This window comes from Moschus berezovskii, chromosome 4 (assembly GCF_049115385.1).
Source record: "Moschus berezovskii isolate FMDL1 chromosome 4, NW_MosBer_1.0, whole genome shotgun sequence".
In the NCBI taxonomy this organism is placed as follows: Eukaryota; Metazoa; Chordata; class Mammalia; order Artiodactyla; family Moschidae; genus Moschus; species Moschus berezovskii.
In genome coordinates, this window is record NC_142463.1 from 28,474,782 (window position 1) to 28,489,246 (window position 14,465).

At 51.4% G+C, this 14,465-nt stretch overlaps 1 protein-coding gene across 1 annotated transcript in view; it reads right to left on the bottom strand.

The window, feature by feature from the left end:
- Positions 1–14,465, bottom strand: part of GLIS1 (GLIS family zinc finger 1) — a 249,206-nt gene that overhangs the window by 79,968 nt on the left and 154,773 nt on the right. Inside the window, exons 3-4 of the mRNA XM_055403714.2 lie at positions 14,234–14,411; positions 5,228–6,110 (exon numbers count right to left, since the gene is read on the bottom strand). Coding sequence (XP_055259689.2) covers positions 5,228–6,110; positions 14,234–14,411 — 1,061 coding nt within the window. The remainder of the gene's footprint in view (positions 1–5,227; positions 6,111–14,233; positions 14,412–14,465) is intronic.

Sequence of the window (14,465 nt, forward strand, 5' to 3'; positions counted from 1 at the left end):
CATCCTGCCTTGACCGACTCCGACAAGCAGCCAGGCTGAAAACTGCAGCTCCTGGCTCTTCTCCCACCCTCCCTCGTCCAGCAGCTAAGACCACAGGATTAAAGGGTAGAATCCTTCCCTGGCGCTGGAAGTCTTGCATCACATCACCTTCATCTCTAGACCCCTGACTCCTGGCACACAGGAGAGGTGTCCCTCCGGCAAAGCAAGTGTTTCAGGGGGTGAATTCTTCCTTCATTGGAGGGTCACTTTCCCAACTTTTGGTGACCAGTCGCATCAGGAAGCCCCCTGTCCTCTGAAGTTGTCCCATCTGCTGTGCGATCCTGGATCCCCACTCTCTCAGGGCCTGTCTTCCCCATGCCCTCTCTCTACATGATGAGGATAGATTGGTAAAGCTGTCTACTCAGTCATTTTAAACTCCTGGATAATTCCCTGGGATGAGCTGGGGATGCTGAGATGAGTCAGGGCTGTGAGCTGGCCAGGAATGTGGCCCCCCACCAGGCTGGTCTCAGGACACTGGGGGGCGGGGACAGATGCTCAGGACCCCACACGCTGTGATATGAGCAGCACTGAGGATTCTACTCTGCTGAAGGGAGAGTCTGGGCAAAGGTGGCAGCCTACGGAATGGTCCAGGCAGCTGCACCAGGTGATGTAGAGCAGATACATTGAGTCTTTGAACTGACATTACCTTAGCTAGGGCAAGGTAATCCATAGCTGGACATAGCTTGTCTTGGAATAAGCTAGGTCTCTCCTTCCTCAGGACTTCCTATGAGATATGATCCCAGAGCCCCAATCAAGCCTCTTTCTCATGTATATCCCTGGTCCCAGGTCCGACAACATTTAGGACAGTCTGGAGGGGGCAAGGGACCAATGGACAGTGCAGCTGCAGCTGCCAGAGGAACCCAGGCAGGATGTAAGTCCAGACTCGAGGCTTCAGCTGTGCATCAGGACTGGGAGAGCAGGGACCAGAGCCTCCTCCCAGTGGCTCTGCTCCGGCTCCCCCTTCTAACTCCAGTCACCCTGAATAGCCATCTGTCTGGCACCAAGCAGAGGCTCTGCGTCACCAGCAGACACCTGGCCACAAGGCCACCAGCACATGTGACAGTCCTGCCCACCCCACCAACAGTGGAGGCTGCAGCATTCAGCTGACCACCAGTCCGGGCTCCACTCTTGCCTGGCTCTTTTGAGTTTCAGGTTCCTCACTGGTAAAATAGCCATCAACGACCTTGTCCTAACTCCTAGGGCTACTGTATGAATCTCTTCAGATGATCTGTGTGAAGAGTATGCCTGAGGAAGGTGAGAATTAACTAAGCACTTCCCTGTGTCATCTCTTTCAATCCTAATAGCAACAGCCCTAAAAGGCAGGTAATATTATCACTCCATTTTACAATTGAGTACGATTCAGAGAGGTTAAGTCACCTGCCTGAGGTCACACAGCTGGTAAGTGGCAGGGCCCCAGGTCAGTGTGATTCTAGATTTGTGCTTTCACCTGCGTTTCACACCTTCCATGCTGTGCTCACAGCTTTGGTCAAGCTCTTCACAAAAGTCAGGAATTGTTGTCATGATCATTTCATAAAACCTAAGGTTATGAGAGATTCTCCTCGTTCACTTCTGCCTGTCTTTTTCTCAACGTGGAGAAAAGCAAACTCATAGTCTGCTAATTTCTGCAGTCTCAGACAATCAGAATTCCAACCGTCTGGGAGAGCCAATCTAAGAAAGCAAGAAATTAATCTTTTCAAAGTTAACGTCTTGGAGGCGTCGCGTCAGTATTTGGGTTGGACGTAACCTTGCTATCGTAACGCAGATGAAACCCCAAATTTAATAAGGCTAAGACAACTCCGACAATGTAAGAAACATAACAGGATATTGCAAAGAGATTAGGGAGCTTCCTCTGGATGGCGCGGATGGGCCGCGGAGAGGGCAGGGTGGGGGGTGGGGGGTGCGTCCGGGAAAGGAGGGTGCACAGCGGGGCGAGTCCCTGGTCCCTGGCCGGGCCTGAGGATGAACGGCCTAGGCAGAGGGGAGCGAGGCATCTCCAGGCCCGCCTGGTGCAGGAGCAGAGGCTCCGCAGGATAAATGCGAGCCAGCTGCAAGGACGGCAGTGTTACAGTTGGACGGGGCGGGGAAGGCTTACCTCATGAAAGAACTGTGGAAACGGCTGCTGGAAAGATAATAAAAGGATTAACTGCTATTTTAGTGGGCCATTTACTCTTCAATCTAAGTGTCTCATCTATTTCCTGTTCTCTGGAGGCTCCGGGTCCAAAATTCCTTTGTCTATTACAGCACATGGTAGCAGAGCCCTGTCATGAGAAATTAATAATTTTACAGGGAAGGGAGATTTTATTTATCTGGGTACAGACTAGCACCCACCCCTTCCCCTGGGTTACCTACTGCACCAGTCTCTCTGGAAGAGGCAGCATGCCCACAGCATGCAGGGCAGACCTCAGAGATGGCACCCGGCAGGGCTGGCCCCAGGACCCCAGAGAACAATCAGTTTAACAGGGGAAGAGGCACACAAACAGGAGCATCACAGTTTAGAAAGATGGGAGTTCAACTTCCACTGCCATGATTACTAGCTGTGTAACCCTGAAAGTGAAGTGAAAGTCACAGTGGTGCCCAACTCTTTGTGACTCCACGCACTGCAGGCCATGGAATTCTCCAGGCCAGAATACCGGAGTGGGTAGCCTTTCCCTTCTCCAGAGGATCTTCCCAACCCAGAGATCAAACCCAGGTCTCCCACATTACAGGTGGATTATTTACCAGCTGAGCCACAAGGGAAGCCCAAGAACACTGGAGTGGGTAGCCTAACCCTTCTCCAGCGGATCTTCCCGACCCAGGAATAGAAATGGGGTCTCCTCCATTGCAAGCAGATTCTTTACCAGCTGAGCCACAAGGGGGCAAGTTATTTTCATTATCGTTATTAGTATTCAGTTCAGTTCAGTCGCTCAGTCGTGTCCGACTCTCCGCGACCCCATGAATCACAGCACGCCAGGCCTCCCTGTCCATCACCAACTCCCAGAGTTCACTCAAACTCATGTCCATCGAGTCGGTGATGCCATCCAGCCATCTCATTCTCTGTCGTCCCCTTCTCCTCCTGCCCCCAATCCTTCCCAGCAACAGAGTCTTTTCTAGTGAGTCAACTCTTCTCATGAGATGGCCAGCCTCTATTATTGTTATCATTATGGTTTGTCTCTAACTGTGGGACCTGGGGCAAATTATACAATCTCTCTGAGCCTCAGTTTCCTCATCTTTAAAATGGGGAAAAATAGTATCTGCCCCACAGGGTTGTTGTGAGGACCACAGGGAACATGAGGACCACAGGCTTAGAATAGCCCCTGCACACAGTCAGCCCTCAGGAGCTGGGCTTGCTGGTCTTACTACCATAATCCTAAACCCCCTAAGAGGTAAGATGACGTGTTCTCACAGCAGCAGGTGGAAGGCCAGCTGGGCCCTACTGAACTTCCACTTCTTCATCTGCAAAAGCCCCCGGCAACCCCAGGTAAATACAGACATGACTTGAATATCACCTGCTCCATGAAGCCCGTTTAGGTTTCTCCTCCCTGGGTGGATGCAGACTCCATCTCAGAGCCTGTCACTCACCTCCCTCCCATCAACTCTACATGGGAGCCCAAGAAAAGTGCCATGTCTGGGTTCAAGTCAGGCAGCCTCCACCAGGGCCTTGCGGGTACCAGTGAGGTCATCCCCAGAGAGAAGATGTGAAGGAGAACTGCAGCTCAGTGGCTGTCAACTAAAGGATCTCAGAGCGAGACGGGGACTGTGTGCGGTCCAGGACCCCTGCCTTGTGATGTCCTCTGGACAACTCCTTCCAGAGAGGGGCATGCCCTCTTACAAGCCACGTGTCACAACACCCTAGATGAACAGGGGCATCACCAGGAAATCTGCCTGGCCACCAGCTCTCCCTCCAAAGACACACAATACACTCCACTTCTCAGCCTGCTCATTCCAGCCTCTCCCCCCGACCCCAGCATGCCAACCAGCCTACTGTCATTTTTTGGCAGAGGCCATCCCCTGCTCTTCACTTGTGTATAGAGTGAGTTCCTTCTCATCCTCAAAACATAACCTCCTTGAAGTTACATAAGCTGGTCCAGTGGGTGCCCAAGTCACAAGCAGATGGGCCAAGGGAGAACAGTTGGTCCCAGGAGGATGGAGTTTATGCTACTGGTTGCCGATGCTTCTCACCCCCTACCTGGCCCTGCAAATGCTGCCTGGTGCTTTAAGCAAGCACAGAGAGAGGTCCACCTCTCCCCTAGCTGCATCCCTTCCCAGACTGAGTTCTCCATGAGGCAAGGGAGGGCCTGGAGACAGTGAGTACATACAAGTGTTGGAAGAACTCAACTTTGGCTATGACGCTGGCCCTACAGACCAGGCACACTGCTTCCTTCCTCTGCCTTTCCCAAGCCCCAACAGTTGGGAAGACAGAGCTGGGACTTGGTACCTCCATTGGCCCTCCCACTCCCAGGCAGGCGCCTGTCCTGATGAGCTGGTGGGACCTTGGGGTGGCTTGGCTAAAGATATCAGAGACTAAGACGACGTTCCCAACCTGATACAGATTTCCACCACAGGGAGAGCAGCACGTGAAAATGACCAGTCAGAAGGGCTGGAGGCCTCAGTGCCTACAGTTAACGTGTGTGTGTGTGTGCACGTGTGTGTGCACAAGCATAGGCATGTCCCTGGAAACCTTAGTCTCCACCTCAGCCAGAACGCCGCAGGCGCTATCCAGGGCCTTACCTGCTAACCCAAGGTCTCATCCCAAAGCCTGCCTGGGAATCCATAGCTCTCAAGCCTGATACCTGTGAGGACCTGGAGCTCTGTGGATGAAATCAAGCCTGTGACTCCGAGTGAAGAGCCAGAGCCAGGGGTGAGCATATCCCCCATGACTCACCTGGCCATCAGCAGGTGGGACACTGAGCATCTGTGTGCAAGAGAGAAGGCTGGCTGAGCTGCTTTAACCCCAGATCACATGTGTCACCACCTGAACAAGTGCGTGTGACACCAGACATAGAAGGTAGAGAAGAGGGTACCTGGCGAGTCCGAGTGAATGGGGCACTGACCATTGTGACCGGTGGCCACATCCATAGTATTGGTCCCTCCCTCTTCAAGCAAGGTGACCCCAGCCAGACTCTGGGGGAGGCGCCCAGGCAGAGCTCTCCCAGGGCAGTGAGCTGGGTGTAGCACTCTGGGGGCAAACCCAGAGCGCCGCGGAACTCACCATGCACTTGTTGGGCTTCTCACCCGAGTGCACCCTCATGTGGATGAGCAGCTTGTAGCGGGCGTTGAAGGGCTTGTAGCGGCGCACGCAGCCTGCCCAGAAGCAGGTGAAGTCCTCGCCCTTGCGCTGGTCGATGTGGCTCTTCTCGATGTGCCGCACCAGCTCCTCCTGCTGCTCGTAGGCTGCACAGCAGTCCACCCAACGGCACGCCTGCCGCCCAGCCAAGCCCCTGCCTGCCAGGCCCAGCCCCAGGCCTCCAAGGCCCGGGCCAGGCGGCAGCGGAGACAGTGGGTAGGGGGGCGGCAGGCCCTGCTGGTGAGGCCCGAAGAGCTCTGAGAACTCGTCCGCGGGCTCCTGCTTCAGGAAGCCGGCCTTCCGGCAGGCCTCAAACCGCAAACTGCCCTCGTGGCTCTCGGTGGACGCAGAGCTGGGCCGGGCCCGCTTGGGAGGGCCCCCCGTGTCTCCCGGCAGAGGGGGGCTCCGGAGTCCATTGACACAGGTCACCAGGGCTGTCTGGGAGGAGCGGATGATGGAGGTGATGTCGGAGGCAGCGCAGGGCGAGATGGAGACCGAGGAGGTGGCAGGCAGCCCCAAGAGGCAGCAGCGCTTCAGGCTCCCCTCCGGGAGGTGGGGCTCAGGTGGGGGTCCAAGGCCCGAGCTGGGTTCGCTGCCCAGAAGGTAGCAGGAAGGTGCGGGGTTGGCAAGGCCTCGGGCCGGGAGGTCCAGGTCGGTGTGCAGGCCTGTGGCCGGAGGGGCCCGGCAGTGGGCGGATGGGGGTGCGCGAGCTTCCGTCATGGCCCGGTAGTCAGGCAGGGATTCCTGCTTGATGTGCTGCGTGGCTGGGAGGCCACCATTCACATAGGTGGCCTGGGGCCTGGGGGACCTGGAAGACAGCACAGAGGGGTCATGAGAGGGTGGGCACTCCACGGTGGGGAGGGCCGGGCAGGGGACAGCAGGGAGCCTGAGGACGGAGGGGGCGGAGAAGCCCAGAGCAGGGCAGGAAGGCTGAGGGCTGGCAGCAGAGAGATGAGGGCTGGTGGGCCAGTGAGCAGGAAAGAGCATGGAGCAAGAAGGGGAGAAAGAAGAAGAGGAGTGGGCTGGGGAGATGCTCAAGGGAGGCAGGAGGTCTGGAAACATGAATGGTGTGGAGGCAGATGCCAGTAAGGCGCGTGTTTTCTCCTTTTATTATATCCAGACTACCCTCTCCAGACCAAGTGCCATCTGTCCTGCCTCTGAGGCCTCCCTGGGTCTGCCCTGTCCCCCTGCCCGTGACCTTTTAGTGAGTTCTGGAGGAAGAAGGCTGAGAATGGTTCGCTGAGGGACACCAGGTCCAGTATGTTTTAAATTCTGCTTACTTGTCCCTTAAATCTCTTAATTCTTGTAATCATTCTTAACTTCTAAAAATGTGATGTTTTGCCCCAAGCAAACTGTTTTTTTCCACTGTGAACATCAGTGGGTAGGGGTTTGAATCACAGTCACAGTGAGGGGTCATCCCAGGAAAAACTGAAGAAAACTTTCTTTGGGGGGAATGTTCCAGAATGTCAAGCCAGTGAGTGCACGAAATGCCACTCTGGGGAGAAGCCATGGGAAGGCAGGCCAAGTGGGACAGTGGGAAATCTAGGTTAACTTCTCTTAGCCCTCAGGTCTCTCTTTTTTAAAAAAACGTTTATTTATTTATTTATTTGGCAGCACTGAGTCTTAATAGCAGCACGCAGGATCTTCTGTCTTCATGGCCGCACACAGGATCTAATTTCCTGACCAGGGATCGAAACTGGGTCTCCTGCATTTTGGGAGCATGGAGTCTTAGCCACAAGACCACTAGGGAACTCCCAACCCTCAGGTCTCAGGTTGAGACCTGGGGCCAGGCTCAGCCACACCTGGCTATGCAGACCATGGCAAGATGCTCTGGGCCTCTCCCTGCACCCTGACATTGAATGGCTCTCCTGAGGGTGAGGATGATGATGGTCAGGGCCCAGCTGGTCAAGACGCTGTCATCATCACACAGGTAGTACACGCTTTCCTAGAGAGGGCCTCTCCCAAATGCAGGACAAGTCCATGCAGAAAGAGGTGTCAGGGCCTGCCGGTCATCAGAGGATTCTGAGAAGGGGAGACACCAGCAAAGTGACACTGGACTCAGGGCCAGAGAAGCCCCAGCAGCTGGCTGGGCAGAATAAAAGGCCTATTGACGTGCCCAAAGCCTGACCCCACACGCCCTTGTACCTTTCCCCAGCCAAGCCTCAGCTTCCTCACCTGTGAAATGAGGACTACCCTCCCTACCTCAGAGGGTGGCTGCCAGGCTCAAGGGAGGACACAGGTGCTGTGACAGCCCTCTGGGAAGAGGACGGCAGGGTGAAAGGTACCACCAGCACTGCCCTTATTACCGCCATCATGCTGGGGCTCCTTTGGAGCCAGGGTGGTGGGGTCATCACCTGTCCCTCTGCTTCCCAACATGGCCCGGCAGCCCCATCCCCTCCCTCTTGGGGTCCCTGAAACTCTGGCATCCTCAGCTCCAGCCTTGAGGTAGAGGAGCGCAGACAGGACAGGAGAGAAGGAAAGTCAGATCCTGGAGCCCTCAGAGACCACTGGCTCCAACACCGTTGATACCAAGAGGGCGGAGGGCTCACAGCAGCCACAAGCAGCAAACCAGCGACAGGGCTGGGACTAGAGCCCAGGCTCTCCTTCCCTCCCAGTGTGTAGACTTCCCATGTGCAGACTAACCTGAGGTGCTCCCTGGATGGGAGGCTAGGGAAGGGGCTCTTCTGTTCGGTTCTCAATTACACTGGAACAAGTCTCTGCCTCACTCACCAGAGGCCCCTCTTCCTTCCCAGGAACTCTGCTGTCCAGAGCATGGTCACCAGGTGGAATCAGAGGGAGCAAACACATATCCCCAATCTACAGGACTGGGGACTCTGGGCCCACCATTGCCAGCAGAAAGCTCTGAGTAGATTAAAGATCTTATCTGAAGTTATGACTTTGTGGAGCTTAAAAAAATAGTGCTCTTTGCATGGTCATGATCCTGGGTCTGGCGGAGATGGGCATGGGTGGGGAAGGGCAGCCAGATGAGCATCTGTTTGGAGCAATCGCTTTAAAAACAGACCGTGTGTAAAATATATGCCAGTGGGAATTTGCTGTGTGATGCAGAGAGCCCAACCTGGTGCTCTGTGACAGCCTAGAGGGATGGGATTGGGTGGGAGGTGGAAGAGAGGTTCAAGAGGGAATGGACACATGTATGCCTATGGCTGATTCATGTTGATGTGTGGCAGAAACCAACACAGCATTGTAAAACAACTATCCTCCAATTAAAAATAAGTAAATCAAAAAATAAAGCCAGGTTACAGCAACCAACACAAGAAGAGCTGTGTTGTTCTGTGACTGAGTTACCCGAATTTGTTGTTTATTTGCTAAGTCACGCCTGAATCTTTTGTGACCTCATGGACTATGGCCCACCAGGTTCCTCTGTCCATGGGATTCTCCAGGCAAGAACGGTGGAGTGGGTTGCCATGCCCTCCTCCAGGGGATTGTCCCAACCCAGGGATCGAACCCACAAATCCTGCACTGCAGGTGGATTCTTAACTACTGAGCTACTAGGGAAGCAAGTTACCTGAAGAATCAACAGCAAAACCTTGAATGGCATCAGGCAGGGAAGGATCAGCTCAGGCCCCAGGGTCTCCTGGCTCTGAATGCCAGCCAAGGCAGCCCCTCTCCTTGCCCTCATTGTCCCTGTGAGGCTAGGCAGCGGTTCTGGCCCTGCTCTGCTGCTGAGCCCTGCCAGGCAATTCCCATCGCAGTCTCTAGAAACTGTGAGCACAGATCCCTAGAAAGAAGGAACAACTCCAGCCGCTTTCCCAGGGGCCGTCTCATGAATCCCAACAGTACAACGATGCACGTATCTGCTGAAGGCATGGCCAAATTCTTCAAGGGAGACACTACCATCTGTTTGACTTAGGAATGAAGCGATGTGCCCAGCCCTCAGAGGCAGGCAGTGAGAGCAGGAATTTGAACCTGATCTGTTTGAATCAGAGGGAGCAGCATGAACGGAGAGACCCCAAGACACAAGGCAATCCAGTGGGAGGGAGAAGGCACAGGATCCAGCTGGGTGTGGGATGGGAGCTGAGGGCTCTTTTTCTTCAGGAAAATGAGGAAGTTTGGAAGAGCCAGAACAGCAGCAGAAGTGTCAGTGACTCAGACTGATGCTGGTGTAGAGTCCTGGGTGCAGACTCTGCTGTGCTGACAAATGACATCCAAAATAACAAATGATGTTTCTGATCATCTCTACCAAAAAAAAAAAAGAGGAAAAAAAATTCTACTTCCTAAGCTTTGACTAGGTTAGTATATAGCTTCTTCCATAAGATAGAAGGAATTTCACTGAGCAAACTAGATGCTTCCAGGGGAGCCTCAGTGAACAATCAAGCAGATAAATGCATTTGACTGTCACCAAACAATGTATAGATCAAAGCATCTTTTATGCTTGCTTACTCCCGGTCACATACTTAAATGTGTCCCTTTAAAATTCGTAGTTTGAAGTCCTAACCCCCACTGCGACTGGCTTTGGAGGTATGGCCTTTAGGGAGATAATTAAGGTTAAATGTGGGAATAGGGCAAGGCCCTGATCCAACAGTACTGGAGTCCTTGTAAGAATAAGACAAGACACCACAGGTATACACACCAAGAAAAGACCCTGTGAGGACACAGGGAAGCAAAAAGGTGGCCATCTGCGAGCCAAGGAGAGAGCCCTCAGTAGAAACCAAACCTGCAGACACCTTGATCTTGGACCTCCAGAACTGTGAGGAAATAAATGTTCTTTAAGCCACCCAATCTGAAGGGTTTTGTTATGGCAGCCCAAGCAGATTAACTGTTGTTGTTCAGTTACTAAGTCATGTTCAACTCTTTGCAACCCCATGAACTGCAGCACACCAGGCTTCACTGTCCCTCACCTCCCCCAGAGCCTGCTCAAACACATGTCCATTGAGTCGGTGATGCCATCCAACCATCTCATCCTCTGTTGCCTGCTTCTCCTCTTGCCTTCAACCTTTGCCAGCATCAAGGTCTTTTCCAATGAGTCAGCTCTTCTCATCAGGTGGGAAATACTGGAGCTTCAGCTTCAGCATCAGTCCTTCCAATGAATATTCAGGACTGATTTCCTTTCGAATTGACTGATTTGATCCCCTTGCAGTCCAATGGACTCTCATGAGTCTTCTCCAGCACCACAGTTCGAAAGCATCAGTTCTTTAGCGCTCAGACATCTTAATGGTCCAGCTCTCACATCTGTACATGACTACTGGAAAAACCATGGCTTTGACAATATGGACCTTTGTGGGCAAAGTGATGTCTCTGCTTTTTAATACGCTGTCTAGGTTTATCATAGCTTTCCTTCCAAGGAGCGAGTGTCCTCTAATTTCATGGCTGCAGTCACTGTCTGCAGTGATTTCGAAACCCAAGAAAATAAAATCTGTCACTGCTTCCACTTTTCCCCCATCTATTTGCCATGAAGTGATGGGACTCGATGCCATGATCTTAGTTTTCTGAATGTTGAGCTTTAAACCAGCTTTTTCACTCTCTTTCACTTTCATCAAGAGGCTCTTTAGTTCCTCTGCACTTTCTGCCATTTGGGTGGTGTCATCTGCATATCTGAGGTTACTGATATTTCTCACAGTAACCTTGATTCCAGTTTGTGCTTCACCCAGCCCAGCATTTCGCATGATGTACCCTTCATAGAAGTTAAATAAGCAAGATGACAATACACAGCCTTGATGTACTCCTTTCTCAACTTTGAACCAGTCTGTTGTTCTATGTCCAATTCTAACTGTTGCTTCTTAACCTGTATACAGGTTTCTCAGGAGACAGGTAAGGCTGTCTGGCATTCCCATCTCTAAGAATTTTCCACAGTTTGTTGTGATCCACACAGTAAAAGGCTCTCGCGTAGTCAACGAAACACAAGTGGATGTTTTTCTGGAATTCCCTTGCTTTCTCTATGATCCAACAAATGTTGGCAATTTGGTCTCAGGACTGGAATTTCTTGGTTCATGTACTGCTAAAGCCTAGCTTGAAGGATTTTGAGCATTATCTTGCTCGCATGTGAAATGAGTGCAATTGTGTGGTAGTTCGAACATTCTTTGGCATTGCCTTTCTTTGGGGTTGGAATGACAACTGACCTTTTCTTTATCCTGTGACCACTGCTGAGTTTTCCAAATTTGCTGGCATATTGACTGAAGCACTTTAACAGGATCATCTCTTAGGGTTTTAAATAACTCAACTGGAATTCCATCACCTCCACTAGCTTTGTTCGTAGTAATGCGTCTTAAGGCCTACTTGACTTCACACTCCAGGATGTCTGGCTCTAGGTGAGGGACCACATCATTGTGATTATCTGGGTCATTAAGACCTTTTTTGTACAGCTTTTCTGTGTATTCTTGCCACCTCTTCTTAACCTCTTCTACTTCTGTTACATCCTTACTGTTTCTGTCCTTTATTGTGCCCATCTTTGCATGAAATGTTTCCTTGGTATCTCCAATTTTCTTGAAGAGCTCTCCAGTCTTTCCCATTCTATTGTTTTCTTCTATTTCTTTGCATTGTTCAGTTCAGAAGACTTTCTTATCTCTCCCTGCTATTCTCTGGACTCTGTATTTAGTTGAATATTGACTATATCTTTCTTTTTCTCCCTTGCCTTTACTTCTCGTCTTTTCTCAGCTATTTGTAAAGCCTCTCAAACAACCACTTTGCCTTCTTGCTTTTCTTTTCCTTTGGGGTGGTTCTGGCCACTGCCTCCTATACAATGTTATAAACCTCCATTCATAGTTCTTCTGGCACCCTGTCTACCAGACTAATCCTTCAAATCTATTCATCACCTCCACTATATAATCATAAGGGATATGATTTAGGTCATACCTGAATAGTACACTGTTTTTCCCTACTTTCTTCTATTTAAGCCTGAATTTTGTGATAAGGAGCTCCTGATCGGAGCCACAGTCAGCTCCAGGTCTTATTTTTGCAGACTGTATAGAGCTTCTCCATCTTCAGCTGCAAAGAATATAATCAATCTAATTTCCGTATTCACCATCTGGTGATGTCTGTGTGCAGAGCTGTCTCTTGTGTTGTTGGAAGAAAGTGTTTGCTAAGACCAGTGTGTTCTCTTGACAAAACTCTGTCTTTGCCTGCTTTGCTTTTTATTCCAAGGCCAAACGTGCCTGTTACCACAGGAATCTCTTGACTTCCTACTTTTGCGTTCCAATACCTTATGATGAAAAGGTTATCTTTTTTTGGTGTCAGTTCTAGAAGGTCTTGTAGGTCTTCACAGGGCCAGTCAACTTCAGCTTTTTCGGCATTAGTGGTTGGGGCATGGACTTGTATTACTGTGATGTTGAATGGTTTGCCTTGGAAATAAAACGAGATCATTTTGTCATTTTTGAGATTGCACCCAAGGTACTGCATTTGGGGCTCTTTTGTTGTCTAGGAGGGGTACTCCACTTCTTCTAAGGAATTCTTACCCACAGTAGTAGATGCAATGGTCATCTGAATTAAATGTGTCCATTGTCATCCATTTTATTTCACTGAGTCCTAAGATACCAATGTTCACTCTTGCCACCTCCTGCTTGGTAAAATCCAAAATCAATTTACCTTGATTCATGGATGTAACATTCCAGGTTCCTGCACAGTTTTCTTCTTTACAGCATCAGACTTCACTTTTACTACTAGACACATCCACCACTGAGCGTCATTTCCACTTTGGCCCAGCCGCTTCATTCTTTCTGGAGCTATTAGTAATTGCCCTCCACTCTTCCCAAGTAGCATTATTGGACAACTTCTGACCTGAGGTGGGTGGGGGTGGCTCATCTTCTTATCTCACATCTTTTGACTTTTCATGCTGTTCATGGGGTTCTCGCAGCAAGAATACTGGAGTGGTTTGCCAGTCCCTCCTCCAGTGGATCACGCTGTGTCAGAACTCTTCACTATTACCCATCCAACTTAAGTGGCTCTGCATGGATGGTTCATAGCTTCACTGAGTTACACAAGCAGATTAATACACTCATGTAAATCAGAAGTCTCACTGATATCAAAGAAAGCCACAAAGTCTATAGTCTCAGAGAAAATGGTTCCATGTGGGAAGAATAAGCCCCCTGCTCACTAGGTCTCTCTCCCATCATGGAACTCTCACTGAAAAGTAAACTGTTGGGTAGATCTTTACTTCCTTCACCAAGGCACCCCAACCGCCAGCACGAACCATGATGCCCGGCACAGAACTGAGGCTTGATAAATGACTGGTGAAGGAACCAGCTATAAACGGGCAAGTGGGCCAGTTTTAGACTTTCTGATCAGTGAGACAGGCCCCAGGAGAGCAGCCCCAGGCAGTGGATGAGGGCCCTGGGGGTGAGTGGGTGGGTGCAGAGGCCTGTCTGGGGTTAGTCTCTGCCTGTCAGCAAACTAGAGGGCATAGCAACAGGGTTGGGACCCTTGGAGAAGTCTCAGGAGGAAGAGTTCAGTCCAATATGCAATCTGACAGAATATCTGTTCAGAGGTACACATCACTGGAAATGTGCCAGCATTGAATGATGGTTACCTGGCAGAGTTCTATGGAGCAATGGCTTCCTGGGGCAGGAGACGTCTGGGTGGAGGAACTCTTCTCCACTCCACTCTAGGAACAGTCCAGAGTTGGACACTACAGTGTGCATGAACCCTGAGCTGGGGTCTCCCTCCCCAACTTCTCTATCATCCTCTGAATCTTATTCTTCTGAAATGACTGATTCTAACAGTTACCTCAGCTTCTGCAATGGGGAAACCCACCTCAGTAAGATCATTCCTACGTCTCATGAGGCTCTGCAGTGCTGAGGTGTGGAGCCTAGACCAGGCAGCTATCCACATGCCTCACAGGCTCCAGCTGGTCTCCAGCGCTCCCATGCCTCAGTTTCCCTGTGTGTCCCATGAGCCAGGTGAGACCTAGGAGACCCTAGGTCTGTGGGGCCTAGGGACCATCTACAGAAGGCAGCTGATGCGTGGGGCTGGAGCACCTACCTGCTGGGGTGGGGGAAATGCAGCAGCCTCTCGCAGGCGAGGGGGTGGCCCCGGGGTGGTGGGCTTCCTGCAGGGAGGAACAGGCCCTGGCGGCAGGTGGGGCCAGGTCCCTCGGCAAGGTCCAGATCCAGCAGACTCTTCTCCGAGCCTGGCGTGCAGTGGCCGTAGCTCCCATTCACTATGCAGAGACAGACAGGAGAAGACAAAGTGAGTGGGGACGGCCTGTAGACGG